General features: G+C 35.5%; 1 protein-coding gene across 15 annotated transcripts in view; it reads left to right on the plus strand.

Moving 5' to 3' along the window:
• The window catches only part of LCOR (ligand dependent nuclear receptor corepressor), a 145,949-nt gene that overhangs the window by 98,596 nt on the left and 26,179 nt on the right, over positions 1-21,174 (plus strand). For 8 of the 15 annotated variants that reach the window (XM_045438395.1, XM_045438400.1, XM_045438396.1 and 5 more), the window contains 2 exons: positions 1,163-1,450; positions 4,589-4,682. The exons of 2 other annotated variants lie outside the window; for them this stretch is intronic. In XM_045438395.1, the coding sequence (XP_045294351.1) occupies positions 1,163-1,450; positions 4,589-4,682 (382 nt within the window). Of the gene's footprint in view, positions 1-1,162; positions 1,451-4,588; positions 4,683-7,219; positions 16,761-21,174 lie in introns of those variants that run through there. 5 more of the 15 variants (XM_045438405.1, XM_045438406.1, XM_045438404.1 and 2 more) reach the window with 2 other exon arrangements.

The raw sequence follows: 21,174 nt of genomic DNA on the forward strand, positions 1-21,174 counted from the left end.
GATTTGAAGAGGTCACTTCTCTTTAGACACATTAACCTTATTTTTCTACAGAAAAAAAAAAAAAAACCCACTATTTGATGGTGATTGGTTTGACTGATCCATTTATTACTCAGCTAATATGAATGCATACTTTATGCCAGGCAAGATTAGGTGCTGAGTATACAGAGGTAAACAAACATAATCTCTGCTCTTGAGAAGCTTAGTCTCCCTGAGAGTGTGGTAATGATAGAGATGTGATGATATATTTATACCAAACATTTTCTCTTTTATTTTGCCCTGTTTGACCTTCAGGGTCCCTCCCAGTGCCAGAAGTTCTACAAGTTAATGAATTCATATGGTCTTTATTTTTAAATTAACGTGGATTAGAAATTGATAAGTTTATTTTATTAATTCCTTTGCTATTGTGTTTAATGATTGGCAGAGTATATTTAAAGAACTCATGGAAAATATATGGTGTTAAACTTTGAGATCTGGCCTTTAAACTCCAAGCCCAGTGGTTCCAGCTGCACCTAGAAACTTAGTAGAAATGCCAGTCCTTGACCTCACCCTAGAACTGCTAAATCAGTTAACCCTGGGGATAGGACCCAGCAGTCTGTTTTTACAAGCTCCCAAAGTGATTCTTACGAGCCTGAAAATGTGAGGCTATGGCCCCAGTCTGTCATGGACCTTATATTAAGTATCTCCTTTTACAATTTTGCTATGCCTTCAGTCTTTGACAGAAAGTAGATTATGTACTCATAACTGAGTAATCCATTCTTCAACAATTTAGGAAGAGATGGCTGAGGAAAGGTCTAGGAAAAACCAGATGTAATCTATAGGTGGTAAACAGAAGTAATTATTTCATAAAAGAAAGGTTTGAGATTTCTGTATCAGGTAAGTGATTCTTGCCCATAAGATATACTATTTGTTTTCCCTTTATTTAATTTCATAATACTGAGGGGGGTGTTTAGAAGTGATTTTATGAAAATTTTACTTTAAAAAATCTGCAGCTCATAAGCTTAGAGCTTAAAAATCTAATTCTGGGAGGGAATACTATTTTTAGGAGATTGCATTTTAAGAAAAAAAGAAAATGAAATTTTATGTTTGCTTGAAAGCTGTCTTTTTTTTTTTTTTTTTGTAGTACATTGTCCCAGTTTAAAAGTAAATAAATCTTTGTTTACAGACAGTCCCTGGGTCTCCGACCCCAATATTCCCCTAGTGGCCCGTGAGATCATGCAGCGAATGATCCAACAATTTGCTGCTGAATATACCTCAAAAAATAGCTCTACTCAGGACCCCAGCCAGCCCAATAGCACAAAGAACCAAAGCCTGCCGAAAGCATCTCCAGTCACCACCTCTCCCACGGCTGCAACTACTCAGAACCCTGTGCTCAGCAAACTTCTCATGGCTGACCAAGACTCACCTCTGGACCTTACTGTCAGAAAGTCTCAGTCAGAACCTAGCGAACAAGGTATGGTTTGATGTCAAGGTCTCCTCTGTCCAATCAGAATACTTTAACTTTGGGGAGAAGAAAATTATTGGCAAGTAGGGCACCAGTAACAATAGGATAAAAACTAATTTGATTCTTAAATTATTCCTGACTATGCAGTCATAGAGAAGTACAGATAAAATGGCTACTATACATTATATATCAGTAGTTTGTAGTCGAGATCAGTGTACCACTCAGGAAAGTTAGGTGGTTACACTTGTTACTGAACTTTAAGTTACTTGATATTTATATAAATATTTTATGTTTTACAAAGCATTGCCATATCCATTGTTTTTAAAACCCCTGTAAAAAATTGTGTTTCCCCTGATCATCAGTGTTCTAGAATTAGCGCCTAGCTGAGAAATACATGTATCTTGTTAGGTAGAATTTATACTCTGCAAATGAAATTATAAGGCAAGAATGTCTATTGTTTGCATTTCTAAAAAAGAAACTCCTAGGGTTAGATATAATGAGGAAGACCGTAGACACAGCAGGTTGTTCAGTGTATTCCATATGTATATGGATATACATGTATATATACAAGCACCTCCATATGTATATGTACTGTATTATGAATTAACCTTAGAATATTTCCAAGGTAATTTAAATTTGTTAGTGAGGATCCTAATTAAGGGACAAGGTTAAAAGGTTATCAGTTTTGCTTAGCAAATATTTCTTGAATCTAAGAAAAGTTTACTCTTAAATAGATTAAATATTTGGGGTTTTTTGTGATCCCTTTTACTTTTAATTTCACAGAGATGCAGTGAGCATTTCAACTGGGCCATTGTTTGACCCATTACAGATTGTAAATTGGTGATGTCTATTCTAGTGAGAGTTCATTTTCCTAGAATATCTCCTAAGAGTGTGCAGAAAGTTATGAGAGGTGTGGATGTATTGGTGAGAAATACATGTTCATTTTGCAAAATTAGGTTTGAATTTGTATGAAGAACCTCTTAGAAAGGACTTTCTTTTGCTTATTATAAGTAATTTAAGAAGGATTTACATTTAATGGACTGGCTTTAGGTTTTTAAAGAATACATTTTTGAATAGTTTTTCTTCTTCTTTTTTCCTGTTTCTGGGTAAAGAACAGCAATCGTAATCTCAAAATTCTGAGAGATTTCCTAGTAGAATTCCTCATTGTCATATGTTCACATTGATCAGTGTACCTTTGGTCACCATATTCGCAAAATTGTGCTTTTCTGTTTTATTGAGGATTATCTTTACCAAAGATTAGTAGCTTTCATTAAAAGTCTTTTTTTTTTTTTTTTTTTTAAATGTTGATTCATTTCTTGAGAGAGTGTGCATGCGTGGGAGAGAGGGGGGGGGGGGGAGCGGGGACAGAGAGAGAGGGAGACAAAGAATTTGAAGCAGGCTCCAGGCTTCGAGCTGTCAGCACAGAGCCAGACATGGGGCTCAAACTCACAAACTGTGAGATCATGACCTGAGCCAAAGTCAGACGCTTAACTGACTGAACCATCCAGGCGCCCCTAAAAATCTTTCTGCTCTAAATATTGCATTAAAAACTTCAGGTTTACAATAGGAGAATGACAGTATAGAGGTTGTATTTAAAATGTTAATGATAGAGATTAACATACAAAGATACCACTTAGTCTAATTTAACTTCTTCTAGTTGGTGCTGTACTTAAGAGATACATTGTACTGACCGTATGCTCTGAAGAGGAATTTGACCTAGACGACAGGATTGTAGTGTATAGACTTCAAGTGAAACAGAATTTTAACATTATATTTCCCAGATCTATTTTCAAGTGTTTTCAATGAAACCACTGTATATTTAGTATATTTAAGTAGACTTAAAATATGTTGCCTATTTGATGATTAGACAGGCTTGGAAGTCTTTAAATAGTGTCTTTTGTTGGAAATATTTTGGTTGGAAATATTTTAAGCAGTGTGTTTGCTTGTTAGATGTCTAATTGGGCTAACTTGGTGTCCTTATAAGATTACAACTATATTTTTAGAAATATTAGTGACTCTAAAGGACAACAGTTATTCTGGATGAGTGTGGGATTTTTGGTTTACAAGCTCAGTCACATATTTTTAACAGCCTGAAATCAGGAGTTACAGTGTGCTCAGACACAAATCCTATTTAGGTTCTATGTTGGGGCAGTTTTTAACATAACTAGATAGAAAGGCCTCTCTGCTCGTCAGCTGAAAATCAGAGCCATTGATTATTAGCTTGCTCTGTTAATTTTGGACAAAATGGCAGCTTTAAAAGTTGTCTAGAAGATGAGTTTTCTTTTCTAGACATGTCTATGAGGGAAAGAAGTCTTTGTGGGATAAAAAGGTCTTCTAATTTTATGTTCTGATAACATGAATTTGTTATTCTAGTTTCAGTAAAAAATGGTTAAATCTCTAGGCTTTCATCAGTATCAAGACGATTTCATTCTTCTCTTTCCTTAAACTTTGCTCACCAGTTTGTAACAGCTTATTAATTGAAAAACCTTGCCTTTATAAATACCAAGAAGGGAATTTTGAATCTCTGAAGAGTTTTTCCAAAAGATTGAATTCAAATATACAGTTTTTTGCAGATGTGTCCAAAGAATAATGAGGACACATGAAAATCACAGTTAACATCTGATTCATCTTACAGACTATTTTGTATATACATATAATTTAACCATATAAACTTATGTTTCAAAATGATTTGTGTCACGTAAGATTTTCTAAATCCAACTTTAATGTTTGTTTTAGTGTTTCGGGTAGACTTAGCTCTTGAGGAATTTGGTTTTATAATCTGTATGATGTGGCATTGAGATCTCATATGCTTTGATAAAGGCACATTTCGAAAGCGAAGTCTAATAGTTCTATTTACATACTGTGTAAACTGCAATTTCTAATACCTGACTATATCCTGATGTCTTCAGTGGTAGGCTGTACCTTTTCTTTTGCCCTATTAATAAAATATTTAACCCTTGGAGATGTTAGATATAACAAGCTTTGCTAAATGTATGTCACTTTAGGAGGGAAGATACCCTGTCTTACGTATATAGCTAGTGTATCTGCTTGGTTGACTCGACCTATTGCTTTGTCATTTTTAGTCTGTTCAGTTCACATTTGTCCCTAGTTTTTAATATCCTCAGGTGTGTGTTTGTGTCTCTGCAGACGGTGTACTTGATCTGTCCACTAAGAAAAGTCCATGTGCTGGCAGCACTTCCCTGAGCCATTCTCCAGGCTGCTCCAGTGCTCAAGGGAACGGGTAAGGGAAAATATTTGTAGAATTTCGGTTTATAGGGGACAGTTTATCGAAGATTGGTGAAAATCTCCTTTATATGTTTTAAAAATTAATTCTTCAGAGTAACGTGGTTATAAGTAGGCCTTTAGTAAATTGCTTAGTCCATTGATCAAGTAAAAGCACGGTCTGTGAAGTCCAGAATTGATTAGTGTAGATCAGGTTTGCCAAGTTAGTACAAATAGTAAATGATTGAAAATATGGCAAGAATGTCTTGGGACTTTCTGTTGTTGAGTGTTTGGGAGTGGGAAACCCAACCTAAATAATTCCAGAGTTCAGATGTAAAGGCAGTAGTATGTGTGCGGAGGTTGTTGAATGAAAATTGGGCTCCAGTATTTTACTTGGTATCTGTAATGAAATGTGTGGGTATGTGGGGGCTGTTTGTTTTTTTCTTGTTTGTTTGTTTTGTTTTATTTGTTGATTTGAACTGCAGTTTTAACTCTGTGTGGCAGTTCAGAAAAAATAATCGTATGTATTTTTTGTTTTTTAAGTGGTTAAGACTGTAGATGTTGGGATAACCGTCTTATGCTATCAAGACATTATATGCTCAGTTTTGATAACTCTTAGCAGATTACCCACCACCTAGTTTTATAGTGTGAGAATTGTCTTAATTCTCCCTCTACATGTACATAGAAACCATGTAGAAAAGCCAGATATTAATGAAGACATTTAAGTGCCATATTGGGAAGGAATTTCCATAAAATTGTGTTGTGACCAAAAATCAATTTCATTCATGAAAAATCACTTCGGTAAGCTAAATTAGGTAATATTTAAGTTTATTAACTTTTAGAATATCGACATAGGAAAGTTTTTAGGTGTTAAAGCAATAAGTACACATTAAATGGACTAACCTTTTTTCAACTTCCTCTTAATTACCTTCAAATTGAAGGATTCCTTTACTGACTTCTAAAATGCTGCCTTTATTTTCTCTAAAATTCCGTCATTTTCCTTTTTCTCTCCTCCTTTATTCGATCTAAAAGTAACTTCTTGATTTAATGCAGTTTGCATGGTTTACTAACCTTTTTTCTTAAGCCCTCCTTTTCACTATAGTTTATACTAGATACAAGTCCTTGTGGTCCCAAATCATTGGATTCCATTTTTTATATATCAGAAAACTTGGATTGTGTAATTGAGGACACATGTAGGAGAAGCTTAAGTGTGGTTTGTATAAATGAATCCCTTGCCTAAGATTACTTTAAACTTGGCCACCAAGTCCATGTATTATATGGTTGAAGTTGCTGTGTTTATCCCTCTGAATGGAAAGAAAGTGTTTTTTATGTGGTATCGTTTTCTGGAAGACAAAAGCACCAATAGATTGCCCATCTTTTAGTTGACTATTCATTGTTATCTTTATTATGTTTTTTACTGATAACAGCACAGGGTCCCTGTAGACTTTGGGAGAACATAGCTGGTTTATCATTTCTTCAGAGTTCCACGTTTGTGCCTAGTAAATGTAATTATTCCCCTTGGGCATGCTTTACCAGTTGCCAGTTTTATCAGTGATAATCTTTATATCTTGTGAAAAATGGAAACCTTATGAATTAACCTTGTTGTAAGTAGTTGACTTTTTAAATATTATTTGAAAGCTTTCCACTTAAAATTTCAAAATTGATGTTTGATATTTTAAGAAGAGACCATTTTAACTAAAGAAAACTGCTTTAAAACTGTTTAAAACATATACCTCTGACAGTAATTACTTTGAGTAGAACTTAAGGAACAAAGTTTGGGGAAAATAAAGGGCAGTTCTTTAAAGATTGGATTATTTCAAATGGAAAAATAGTGGTACTCGTGTGTCTGCAGCTAATAGTGTTTTAAAATGAAGATGTGGTAAGTTAAAATGCGATGGGTATTTTGGTTTGGGTCCCCCCCACCCCCCCACCCCTTGGGGCTGGTAGCCATATTTTTTTCCCAAGCAAAATAAGAAATGTTATTTGAACTTGTTTGTTTTTTGATAATGAATATCAGCTTGTTTGTGGGATAAATGAGCAATTATCTGTGGGTTCCACCAATGTAAATGGTTCCAGTTTTATAGCTGGTTGTCATGAATGTTGAATATGTTGCATTAAAATAAATAATTTGGCTTACTCTTTTATTACTGTACTTGTTTAGTGGTAACGTCACATTGGTAACACAATTCTGTGTAGATCTATGGAGACTCGATGATTACTTTGTAATTAATAATTAAGGTGCTATTTTCAGACAGTTGCGCGAAACTTTTTCTCCGAAAATTTGTGAACCCAACCAGAGACCAGCTGACAGGTTTAATTTTTCTTTGCCCAAAAAGCTCCTGGTTTTTTTTTTTCTTTTTTCCTTTTTCTTTTTTTGTGAACAAGTTTTAAAACTAACTGCTGAGACCATTTTTTTTTTAATTTTAGAGAAAAATAAATAAATAACACAAAGTGATGTTACCCAAGCAAGGCCTTCTAATAAAGGAGTGGTCCCCTCACCCATCCCTCCCTACCTGTGCAAGTCCTGCTCACATCAGTTTCCTTCCATCCAATTAGGCGACCTGGGAGACCCAGCCAGTACCGCCCAGACGGACTTCGGAGTGGTGATGGGGTACCTCCAAGAAGCTTACAGGATGGAACCAGGGAAGGTTTTGGACACTCCACATCACTCAAAGTTCCATTGGCTCGATCCCTGCAGATTAGTGAAGAGCTACTGAGCAGAAACCAATTGTCAACAGCTGCCAGCCTTGGGCCATCTGGATTACAGAATCATGGACAACACTTAATATTATCCAGGGAAGCCTCTTGGGCAAAACCACATTATGAGTTCAACCTCAGCCGTATGAAGTTCAGGGGAAATGGTGCACTCAGCAACATCAGTGACCTTCCTTTTCTTGCAGAAAACTCTGCCTTTCCAAAAATGGCACTTCAAGCAAAACAAGATGGAAAAAAGGATGCGAGCCATGCATCTCCTGTAGATTTAAAGATACCACAAGTTCGAGGAATGGATCTTTCTTGGGAGTCTCGCACTGGTGATCAGTACAGCTATAGCTCTTTGGTAATGGGTTCACAAACGGAGAGCGCGCTTAGTAAAAAGTTAAGGGCTATTCTTCCAAAACAAAATAGAAAAAGCATGCTAGATGCTGGACCCGATTCTTGGGGCTCAGATGCTGAGCAGTCTACCTCTGGACAGCCATATCCCACATCGGATCAAGAAGGAGACCCTGGCTCCAAGCAGCCTCGGAAGAAAAGAGGGCGTTACAGACAGTACAACAGTGAGATACTGGAGGAAGCAATCTCAGTGGTTATGAGTGGAAAAATGAGTGTTTCCAAAGCTCAGAGTATTTATGGGATTCCCCACAGTACACTGGAGTACAAAGTAAAGGAGAGGCTGGGCACTTTGAAAAACCCTCCAAAGAAAAAGATGAAATTAATGAGGTCGGAGGGGCCAGATGTTTCTGTAAAGATTGAATTAGATCCCCAGGGAGAGGCAGCACAAAGTGCAAATGAATCAAAAAATGAGTAGAAATACTGTAGAGTGCCAATTACTGTACAAACTGGGTGAGCACTACTGCATTGTTCAGCTGTCATTGCTTGCACCTGGCTTCATTTACTGTGACACTTGTTTCTTTGCAGATTTTGCATTGACTTGTGTGTACAGAGGTGAAAGGTGCATTCTGAATGTTGCATATTTTAAAATTTTCATGTGCAGTATGGCTCGGGATATTGTTTGGCCTTTTGCATGTTTCTCTACAAAAGAGAATTGAGTTACCTCACAGAGAACAGATACATGGAAGTGGACTCCTTGCCTGTAGAGCCTGCATGCTTTTCTTTCTTTTTTTTTTCTTAAGTTATATTTGCCTTTATTTAAAAGAAAAAAAAGAAAAAAAGCCCCCTTTTAGAAACCACCTCTGTCATACTGGGAGCTTTATCATTACAAATTGGAAAGCCATCTTATAAAATCATTCATGTTTCTCTTCTACAATTCAACTAATTGAAGGATTAAACTAAAGAAAAAATTCTAAGAACAATGAACCTTGGAATTTAAGAAATTTGGTTATTCAATGACACATAATTATTTAGGTCAATTTATGTTTTGTGATTGTCTTCCCACTATTAAATTTACTTAACAAATCAGCAATCTATTTAGTGCTCACCCGGAGGGAAAGGAGGTGGAAAATGTGCACACACTACCTTCAGAAATGCTTTGGTTAATTACTTTGTAACACTACCTTTGCTGTAATTTTATTTGGGATTTTCTAAGGGTAGAATTTGGTCTCACCAACAAGTGAGGATATAGCCTTATCTCATGGAGGACAAGCTCCGTTCTTACTCAGGAGCAGTCAGGGTACATTACATAAAACAGTAGAGGATGCCTCATTTTAACAGACTTTCTTTGTATTCTTAAAACCTTTTACAGATTTGATCATGTGCTAACTAACGACCGGATGTCGTTGCAGCAACTAGTTTAAAGTATTGAAGATCTGTTTATTGGGAGAAGTAAGGAAAGAAGTGTGTTTAAGTAATTATAATATTGAAAAAGTGGTATCTAGATTTTACAGCCTCAGTAGTCTGCCCAAATACCCACATGAATGAAGGATCCATGTTTGTGGTGAGAAAAAAACACAACCCCGAGGTAACCTAATGATTTAGGTTGCATTTTACATCTAATGATAATTCAATCAGAAATCAAGCTCAGTAGAATTTCTTTTTTAACCAATCCAGATACTAGTACAAGGGGGGTTGTTTTTTAGTTTTTATTTAATTCGTTGCTTTTGATTTCTTTCTTTCTTTTTTCTTTATTTTGGCATCCTGCATAATATCCCTTTCTTAACCTTTTCTGATACCTAGCTGATTTTTGTGGTTGTTTAGCACACAGTTCAGGACTTTTCAGATAAGCACTCCTTAACATCTAAGCGTTTTTTGAGATGGGCTTTTCAAATTACAGTAACTAAATTTGGAATATTTATTCTCTAAAAATTTTTGCAAGAATAACTGACAAAGCCCATGAAATTTAATTTTGCATTGTAACCAAATTAAAATTACTGTTTGTGCAAAACAAAACCCATACCACATACACCTAATCTAATCTGATCTAATTTGCTGAGAAAAGTGGTCAGGCCCTTCTAAATGCTTAACCAAAACCAAAAAGGCATTGGAGTTTTTGTGTAAAATCAAACTTGGAGCATTAAATTGAGGCTGATGATTTCAGATGGATGCTAACAGTTTGAAGAGAAGTAGGTCCAGACATTCCCAAGGCATAAATTCTTGCCTGGCAACTTTGGAGCAGTTAATTAGGTTAAGGATAGTTTTCCCTCAGCAACGTCTGTGTTCAAAGGTTAGGCACACCATTGCTGTTATTAAAATACATGCACTGCTCATTCTTGACAGTAGCCTGGGCTTGGTTCTCCTTTCAGTTTGGTTATTTTGTGTAGCAGTTTAATCCGTGGATGACTGAGCCTGTTTCCTCTTAGCTTTCTAGTCTTCTCAACAGAAAAAGCAGCTGGGGTTCAGAGCAGTATACGACTCTGCAATATTTTCTAGCCTAGCTAGAAGTTGCAATAAAAATATTTTGAAATATTTGGTTTTCATCTGCAGTTGAAGGAAGTTGTAGAAAGTTTGCTGAAAGCAAAGGGCTAAGCTTGTGAAGGAATGCCTCCTTTGTTCCACACTCAGTAATTTGTCACACACAATTAATTGCAGCCATGGTACCTTTTTGCATGATGTTTGGGGTATTCGGTAGCCCAAATTGCTGCAAAAAAGTCCTTTGAGCAATTAATTTGTGCTTGCTTTTATCCCCTCTCAGAAAGGCATCATTAAAGGCCCATTTAAAAATCTGGCCCTAAAAGTTCAACTTTTGTAGTTTTACTGTTCAGAGAGGTTTAATCCTGTGTGGTAGTCTATACAGTGATGTATGAGTTGAGTTATGTAAATTTTGTCATTGTAGTGTACATGGAGTGATCATTTTACTAACATAAATATTTTCTATGTGTGTTTCAGTGGATGACAATCGAGCAGCAGAAGAATGGTGTGCCTACCCTTTAATGCTGCAGTTTAAATAAGAGAACTTGTATTGTGTCATTTCAGATTGTAGGCTGAGAGTTGTAAATAGTGAAAATTTGAGTACTTCTATTATTTGTTTTGGTTAGAAAGTGAATTTAAAAACAAACCAAACTCTAAACTTTCTCAGATTAAAAGTCCTGAGACCTGAAGATTGTAATATTCATGTCTGTGAAGCTTTTAAACATTACACTTGAGATCAGTCATGACTTGATATTCAGGTAAATTTTCTTTTCCAAGAAGCTTTTGAATAAGCATATTTCCTCCAAAGGTCGGTCGGTCTCTCTTTTTTTTTTTTTTTTTTTTTTTTTTTTGAGTGTAGATTATTTTAAAGCACTAATTGCATTACATTGGTAACTGCAATATAAAATAGCCATTATTGTTTTGTGAAGCATGGTTGAAATTAGATAGTGGTCCCTTTTAAATTTCATGAGCCTCTCAGAAAAAAAAAAATCTTTAAAAAAAAATACAGAAAGCTGCTGAATATTTCAAAAGATATATATTTTACCTTATTGTAGGTTTTGTAAAGTTAGTTTGTAATATTCAGGTGCACTTTTAATGTTAAATTTTGTGTTCAGAGTTCCATTATACCATGTATTTCTCGGAGGTGGCTCATCACATGGCTGGCTGTCAGTCTTGGTGCCGCAGCGATCTTTTAATATTTGATTTCTCTCTTAATTTGCCACTGTTCTGTATTGGCACTTTCAGTGTAGATATTCTAGTTTGGGGACGTCCTCATAAGTGTGTAATAGAGATTGGTCTATTCGCATGCTTAATTTCTGCTAATCAGAGTTTTGCATGGCCCAAACAACAGTTGACCATTTTTATGGTATGGGAAGGTATAGTTCACAGCGGTCTTTGTCACAAAAGCCTTTTCTCCTCTCATTTTCCAGTAGGCAGATGATGGCATTACTCCAACTATATATTACTCAAATTGTTAGGAGATAATGTATTGAAAATCAGTTCTTGCGTTTTTATGAGAGAACATTGATATCATTGAATGGATAAGCTATGACACTATAAAATCAAAAATACTAAATAATCCTGTGGAAGGATATCTAGTTAGTATTTTTACCATTAGCTTTCTATTTCTCAGACAGTAGAGTCATGAAGCTTGACAATAATGTAGTGTAGTATATTACTCTGTTCAGTAGGCTTTCCAGTGACTCTGAACTCCATTCGTGATGAGCTATACACTTTTTTCTGTTCCCCAAATACCATGAAGGACAAGGTCTCTCTTTCAAGAAACATAATTTATATTTGTGTATAATACTTTTTAATATTAAGTTTGTTGTTACTCTGAAGTTTAGGTGTTGCTTGAGAAACCTTTGCTGCAGCAGATCACAAATATGAGTAAGGCTTTGTGTGATAATAGGGTCCTTATGTGAAGTTAATTACTGTTCAGTTCTGGTGAGCAAGCTCAACAAGTGTGAAGTGTGTATTAGCTTTATTTGGTACACTTTTACTTTACAATATTGAAGTGCTTTTAGAACTCTGGTTATCTTATAAAAACCATTACCTCAACCAATTGGCATTTTCATTCCCCAACATTTTACCTGAGCTATAATATGAGCTATATGGGATCAGATAGTGAAACAGTAAGGCACAATGAGAAGTTCAGTTCCCGATTTTCTGGAGAGAACTCTAAATTAGACTAAAAATGACTACCTGCAAAGGCCCATATCATAACTACCTTCTGTCGTTAGGCAGTACTTAGCAACCTTTGAGCCGCTAGTGAGTTATGTGCTCTCCCCCTGCCCAAGTAAGCACATGGTGCAAGGCCTGGTTCTAAGCCTTTGTGATTCTCTTAACATTTCATTGACCCATAATAGTGAAGCTTGTATTCAGTTAGTTATTTTTATAAAACATATTGAGTCAGCCCAATGTCAGAACCTGAAGTTATTTTGAGTAGTTACAGCAGTTTTGAGACAGTTTGGTGCCATTTTCTTTAACAGCTATTGTCCCTGTAGATGTAATTTTGAAACCACATTTTTGCTTTTGTAATTACTCTTTCTTTAAATGCTAGAAGTTGTTTCTCTGCGAGCCACCCTTTTCTGAATATTCAGGTTGCTGTCATTGGTGATAGAATATGGCAATAGACTGAATTGCTCCACTTAATCTTTTATAGAAGACACTGAAAGTTATAGGTTAAAATTTGACCTTCGTGAGGGTATCAAAAATTGTTTTCCTTGTTACCTTTCCATTGTAATTAGGTCTTCATTCATACGACAGTCAGGCCAGTGTTATTAAAAATGTTAATGGCTTTAGCCAGACCGCCCATTTAGGATACTATTAAGGCATATAGGAGATTTTTTAAAAAGTCGATTGCTTTCAAACTCTACTGAAAAGGAAAAAGTATAATTCTGGTACAAGGAATGCAGACCTCCAAAGTCTTCTTCGCATTTTGGATTCATTCTATCCTTGAGACTTGTAGGATTTGTGAACATGGTGACTGAGGGGAAAATAGAGGAAATTCCTTGCATTTCCTCTGTCTGTTGTTCCCAGATAAACTCACAGTTGCCTTTTGAAGAAGCAGACATTAGCCCTGTAGCTGTGTGTCCTAAGTGTTGTGAAGGAGATCAAGGGAGGGGGTGAGAAGTAGACTGGGAAAGTATATAGACTTGTGAAGAGGCTAAAGATTCTGTACTAAGATACTAACAATGAGTCACAGGATAGATAACGTGGTGAAGTTGGGCCACCTTCATTTGATAGTCAGAAAAATCTTTTAGATCGTTTGAAAATGAGAATCAAGGCTAATTAATGTTGATTTGACAATAAAACATGAGTTAATTCTGCAACTATTTGGGGGGTAATTTTAAGGTTTCCAGTTCATTTAGAGCTGTATTGGTAAATGCTGAAAAACAAGCACTTTTAGTTAATCTTCGATTTATTGGATGTAGCAAATATTATAATCATAATATTTAATCTTTATAGTTTGAATATGGAAATGAACTCTTTACCCCATCTTGAACTGTCTTTGAACAGACTCAAGGTGATCTTTTCAACACTGGAAATGACCCTACACACATACCAAAAAAATCTAAAGCAGTAAGACGTATTTGAAGATCCATACCTCTTAGACTTTTTAGATTTGTCTTGGGAAAGAATTTATGAACCTATAACCAGTATTAGTGCAGTCTTGGGTTCCTTGTTCTGCATAATTGCACCCTTTCTCAGGTATGTCCTGAAAACATAAATTTTAAAATAATCTCTTTAGAGATTAGATTCTCAGTGGATAGTGTGTAAGGGGACTGGGGGAGGGGGGTGGGGGGTTGGACACAGGACACTGACACAGTAGAGCAGGGATTTTTAACATTCAATAGCCAAATAGAATTTCAATCTAGAATATTTTTACCCCCTCAGAATAAGTGAAACAACATCTATTATTTGGTAAATACCCAGTGCTACACTCCTAAAAGTCTTTTCTTTCATCCAGGTAACTTTTTTTTCCTGCTTGGTGGAAGGGTATATAGTAAACTTTACTGTCACTAGGAAAGCACTTGTCCGAAATGTTTTAAAGTACTAGAAAAGGGATAATTCAGCACTTTTTCTGTTACAACACTAAAGTCTTAATTTATCTTCAGAGTCTTAGGTACTGTAAGTTTTTATTAGCGTGATTATTTAAAAATATAAAGCATAACTACATAATACGGGGTCAGATCACATTTATATAAATAATTCTTGTCTTATTAAAAAAAAAAAAAAGACGACATTCTGTACCTTTACAAGCAATTCCAAATGATTGCCTCACTTTTCCCATTTCATTAAGCATTTCAGGCTTAAGAATTTGGAATTTGAGAGGAGATGAGGGGAAAATTCCCCAACATGAAAAATTGTGTCAGACCATTTTAGAAAAATCACTAGGAAAATGGGTAGGGATTCTCTCTCCCTTTAAGTCTTCAGGGAATGAGCAGTATTTAGAATCTTTGGCTGAAATTCAAGCCTTTTTACTGTGTAAATTTTTAATATTAATTCACTGACATGCTTTTTACATCAGAGGACTGAAAATGGATCTTAATGTTTTTAAGTTGTGGAAGGGTATATTTCTAAAATGAGGGGGGGATAATTAACTAGGTTAGTATACCAGCATTAGTAAGTTTAAGGAATTTTAGTATGTAATAGCAAAGTGTTTGATTAAAAGTCTAATCCTATATTGCTAGTCGAAATTAGTTACATTCTGATCTAGGAAAGATAATAGTCATTGGATATTGATATGCTGTGCTGTCAGAAAACCAGACTAAGATAGAAACCTTTATCTGACTCCCACATGTTGCTTGTTCTGATGGGATGTATACTTTACAGCAGCTTATTGCTGCTTTGAGAAGAAATGTATAAACTATACATTTGGAGTGTTTGCATATAATTCTTTATAACCTCCACTTTAAACTGTCAGACATTGGTATTTTATCAGTCCACACTGTTAAATAAAACTAATGTTCTTAGGAATCCAACTTGTACACACTGTTTAAAAACCCTCAGGGACAGTTTACACACTATTCTCACTCAATTCAGGTACTTTGATGCTATTCTTAAACCTAACAGTGACTTGTATTTTTCTGTTTTGCTTTTATTTCGACGTGCTGGTAGCACATCCTTGATGAATGTCAACTTTAAAAACTCAGTTCAGGTATCCAGGTATAACTCAGCCAAACAGATTTTAAAGCTGCATATAACTCTCCAGCACACGGTGCCTCACACTCTTATAGTGGCATTCTATATATTCAGTTATTACTACTGAGCAGATAATATGGGGGTTCCTGTTAACAGTGTATTTAAAACAATGTGCATAAATGTATAACCAGCACATGTCTCACGCACGTGCGCGCGCACACACACACACACACACATGCACACACATAAACACAGTTAAACTGTATATTTTTAAATGCCACTAGAAGCCAGCACAATTAAATGACATTCCTTGCTGCTTCTGTAAACTATAACAGACGCAGTTCCTCCTCGATGTGGCTCTTGCTTCTTCACCACACTACTACTAAATTCAAGCACTGGTCCTTGGGTGTCTGACCTCTACATTCTAGTTTATGCAATGTCTTTAGAGAATTCTGTGCACTGGCCACTGTGATGGAACCGTTGGGCCAGGAGTGCTCTGAGTTTATTAGTAGTGATTCTGCCAAAGTTGGTGTGGTAACATGAGTATGTAATGTCAAAAAATTAGCAGAGGTCTAGGTCTGCATATCTGCAGACAATTTTGTCAGTATATTTTGTAGCCTTGAAGTCCTCAGTGACAAGTTTCTAATGATGTGAAGTTCTAATTCCAGTGTTTTAGCCCTTTGCATCTTTAATGTTAAGACTTGTCTACTAGAGGTCTTTATTCTTTAAGACTCCTTTTGTTTTCTACAGTACTGTCTGTGGTTAACAAAATAGATTATTCCTCTGCTTTAATATTTGATATCTTACATCTAAAAGGAACTCTCCATATATAAAACCCATAGCCTTTGAAGATACGGAAAATGGCATCTTTCAGATTTCTAGAAGTTCAAGTGTCATGCAACAAAACAGGAACCCCCTTTACTCTTATGGACCTCATTTCAATATACTGTTTACAGTTTGACGGAATTGTATAATTTAATATTTCTCTTGTACTGTAGTTTATATTTATTTACAGATTTTTTTTTTGTACTGTGTGATTTGAACTTTTTGTTCCTTGCTATGATCAATGTTTATGTAGTAGAGCACTTATGATCACAAATTAAGTTTTTTGGTTTGATTGCACTACATTAAATTTTTTAATGCAGTTCTGATTTTTGACTGGACTAAAATAAGCTGTGTCTTAATGTATGTGATGAGTACTTAAAACTTTAATCCATGTGGTCCCCTTTTTTTTGCATTGTATGTCAAAAGCGCTAGTTCTTTCGTGCATGTGTAAGATTTAATGGTTCCATTGTATTATTTGACCATGACATTTTGGAGAAACATTCCCAGCTGTAATGTTGTGTATGGTAGTTCTCACTGGATGCTAGACTTTTCAGAACCACTATTCTTCTAATAAATTTTGTTGTGAAAAGCTGTTTTAAAAGCTTGGTTTCTACTTCTTAAGAGTTTATTGCTTTAAAAAAAAAAAAAGTCCACAGAAGGGGTAAGATTTCGGTGTGTACTGTAAATGTATATGGTAATTGAAGTTGGTAATTTTTTATGGTAAATTCTTCCTAGATTATCTCTTAGATAGCTAGAAGTTGCTGCTTCAAAACTATGCTTCAGTAGTTGGGTGCTGCACTGCCTTTAACTCTGTGTCTTTACTAATTTGATACTCCCCTACCTCAGTTTTCTTCATTTGGATTATTCACTTTAAAAAGTTTTCTCAACAAAACAAGATACTGTATATCTTGATGTTTTCATGAGACCTGCTCGCTGGACTTGGTTTTTCATAATTTTCTTAGAGTAAAACTTTATGCCGGAATTGTTTGCTAAAAATAATGATTTACTAGGTTCTGTTTGCTCTTTTCTTGAGGCACAAGTGTGAAAGTAACATCATCAATCAGTTGAGGTTATTACGTTCTGATTTTTGGGAGGATGCTGGTATTTCTTTTTATCAGAGCCAATAAAGAATAGCATATATGTTGCTCAACGTTTATATTGTGGTTTTTAGAAACTAGGTGTATAAAGCAGTTCTGTATTATAAAGTGATTCCTGTTGTGAAGTGGTGAGGGGAACAACTGAATTACAGTGATAAAGATTAGAAATGGTTGAGAAAGCTTTTTCAAGCTTGTGATTGATCCATGTGTAATTCAACATGTAGGTCGAATTGATTTCTGATAATTTCTAATGGCCTTTTTTATTGAAAATGATGCTGTTGTTGGTAGTTGTTTTAGATTATCTTTTAGTATTTAAAAGAAATGGTTATTAAAGTATTATTTATGAGAAAGTACACGTGTGTGAGTGCGATTGGGGGAGGGGTAGAGAGAGAGGGAGACCAAAGGATTTGAAGTGGGCTATGCTGACAGCAGAAAGCCCGAGGCGGGCCTCAAACTCACAAACCATGAGATCATGCATGACCTGAGCTGAAGTCAGACATTCAACCGAGGGAGCCACCCAGGCATCCCTTAATGTTTATTTTGAGAAGGAAAGCACACGTTAAGGGAAGGGGAAGAGAGAAAGGGGGAGAGAATCTGAAGCAGGCTTCATGCTGTCAGCACAGAGTCTGACTTGGGGCTCCATCCCACAAACCATGAGATCATGACCTGAACCGAAATCAAGAGTCAGGCGATAAACCTACTGAGCTACCCAAGCGCCCCTTAGTATAGTATTTCTGTCTTCTTTCTTTGGCTAATTCTGCCTTTTGGTCCGATGTTTATAAATTTGGCAATTTTGTTGGTTCTGTAGGCTTACTCATTGGGTTCATTTGTTCTCTTTACTCAGTTATGACACATGTTTATAGAACATTTTTCTGGAAACCTAATTATCACTTCTTTGTAAATTTTAAAGTTACAACTACTTGTTTCTTGCCATTATCCATTCCAAACGGGTGGCCAGATCAATATAGTTAGGATTATAATCTAGCATCTCATAAGTAAATTTGTTTTAGTGATTCTGTCTTCAAATTGATATTTGGCTCTCCAATTATATTTTTAGAAAGGACTTATTACTTCTAACCCAGAATTTTCTTTTCTGGTTCTGTTGATACTTTGTTAAGACACAGAGTCACTGAATTAATTTCAAGGTGTAGGAATCTGGGAGATTGCATAAGGGAAATGAAGTGGAAAAAATGGAAAATGGTACAGCTTTCTGCCATTTCCTGACTTGTGTAGGTGTTATTTTTTCCATTAGAACTGTCCTTTTCTGTCACCAGAGATTTGTAGTGAAATGTAAAAACATGTAACTAAGTCATATGGTGCTAGACCTCGTCGCTGAAATGACTGAAAAATCTTTTTTTTTAATAGAAAGCATTTATTAAGTAACATGATAGATAACTTCTTGTATTCTGAGTATACCCTTTATCATTATTTGTTTCTAGTGGCAAGTATTTAGCACAGAATTTTATTCTTATTTAACTTAAAAGTGATTGGACTTTTGCTGTTTGGGGAGGAAATGGTAATGTATCAAACTGCATTTACAACTGGAGTAAAAAGACTTTATTTCAGAGTTTGGTGGAAAAGAAATGTTCTCAAAAGAAAACATTGTTTTGAAAGGTTGATCCGTGTTTATAGTTGATCCGAGTTTATAGCTCAACTTAGAAAGTAAGAACCTGGGGAATAAGTGAAAATACATACAAATTCATAAGTATTAAATCTTGAGTCTGGAGCTTTTTGTAGGTGTGTGAAAATACTTTACTATGGTTTGTTGACTAGTAGTTGTGAGATGTTAATTGTGCTCTTGCCAACCTTATTTGGTCAGCAGTATGAAGTGATCAGGGATTATTTGGTATGTTAAATTCCTGTTAACTTGGTATTCTAGAAGGATCACTCATGTTTTCATGCGTAAAGTCTGAGTGGTAGCCTGAATGCTGTTTTTGGCCTCATTTCAACTCTTAAGTCTATTAAAAATGCAATCTTCTTTTAAATGTGAGATAAATGCACTGATTATATCTGTTCTAACATTGGGAAATACAATAGCAACCCTTATTGAAGACTAAGGTAAAAACCTTAGGTCTCCCCTTTGCATTGTAGCATTTTCCAAAGGAAAAGCAAATAGATCTGGATCTCATTTTAGATGCTTTTTATTTAAGACAAGTCTATTTTTTCAAGTTTTTATTATGAACTGTATGAGTGTGGTGATAACTTTTGTAAATACTATAAGGTATGTTAATTTTACGGTATTTATAATTATAATCTACTTCTGTTGTGTACAGTCTAGTTCTGTCTCGAATATTGGAGCACAAAGAGTCTTGGGGTTCATTGGATATAATCAGTCTCAATTAGAATCCGTCTTTTAAGAATGCGGATGCCTGGGTTCTACACCAGATTCACTTAATCCGTTTGTAAGAGCGAGGCCTGAACATGTTCTGTATTTTCAAAGTGTTAGTGAAGTTTTTGGTTTGGGTTTTTTCTTTTTGTATTTTTGTTTTATCTTTATTTTATTTTATTTTATTTTATTTTATTTTTATTTTATTTTATTTTTATTTTATTTTATTTTTATTTATTTTTTTATTTAAAGTTTATTTACTTATTTTGAGAGAGAGAGAGAGTGCAAGAGCAAGTTGGGGGGAAGGAGAGAGAGAATCCCAAGCAAGCTCAGCACTGTCAGTGCAGAGCCTGATGCAGGGCTCAAACTCACAAACTGTGAGATCATGACCTGAGCCGAGATCGGACACCCAATCGACTGAGCCACCCAGGCACCCTTCTTTTTGTATTTTTAAATTTTATTTATTCAGTTGATCTTTTTCTAACCATGGCAGAGACACATAACAAAATTTGCCATCTTAAGCATTTTAAGTATACAGTTTAGTGTTAAGTATATTCATACTGTTGTGACCATATGAAGTTTTGATTGACCCACGGATTAAATACTATGATTCATCCCATTCTAGTCTTTCATTTTTTCTTTTAATGAAAAACATGGAATGTGGGGAGTTCAAGGGATCTGTCCTCCTCACATAATGAGTTGCCTCTAATAACTCATGACTCCAAACCATTACACTGATGTGTGTGCCACTTTGGCACTCTTTACTCAACCTCAGAATGCGAATGAGAGCTTTTATCTGCTGATCTTTTTCTTTTAGATTCACTTTTAATTAAATCTCAAGTATTAATTCAGTTTCACTCTTGAGACTCACATTGCTTTTTTAGAAAGAGAACTAAATCTATATTATGAAATTACCAGTTAAGAGATTACATTAGAAACTTATAAATTCATTGTTAAATAGAAACATTGTTGATTTGGTGCCAGAGGAGGTGAATCTTGAAGAGTAGGTAAGGCCTAAAGAGGACAGGAGAGAATCTCCCAAGAGACAGAATTTGACGGGCCTGGTTTAAAGTGCCATCACTTCTGCATTTTTCATATGTGATCTTGAATAAGTTACTGAGACTTTCTGAGCTTCAGTTTTCTTATCTGTAAAAGGAAGCTTGTACTACCCACCTGCCTCAGAGATTTGCTGTGAGACTCACATGAGATTCTGTATGTTAAATACTTGGTACTTTGCCGGGCTCTTTGCAGATACAAAAAAGAAAGAAAGTGAGAGCGTCTGGCAGGAGGTAACGTAGTGAGGGGCAAGGAAAGTGAGAAAGTCCTATTGAAATTTGTAGAAGAAGCCATTTGTATTGATTAGAACTTTGAAAGAGGCAGATAAGTCTGTAGTAGACAGGGACACTGGGCAGCCAGTCTTATTTTAGCTCTAGTCAAATACATAAAATCTTGGAACTATGATTAAAACCTGGAATGCTGATTTTCTGCATTTCTTGGTGCTGTTCCAGGGGAATATTGTCAAACTATTAGTCATTCTTTGTTTCTTTTCAAAGACTAGAATAAAAGTTGTTAGAAAGTAGATGCTTAAGATT

This window comes from Leopardus geoffroyi, chromosome D2, assembly GCF_018350155.1.
Source record: "Leopardus geoffroyi isolate Oge1 chromosome D2, O.geoffroyi_Oge1_pat1.0, whole genome shotgun sequence".
In the NCBI taxonomy this organism is placed as follows: Eukaryota; Metazoa; Chordata; class Mammalia; order Carnivora; family Felidae; genus Leopardus; species Leopardus geoffroyi.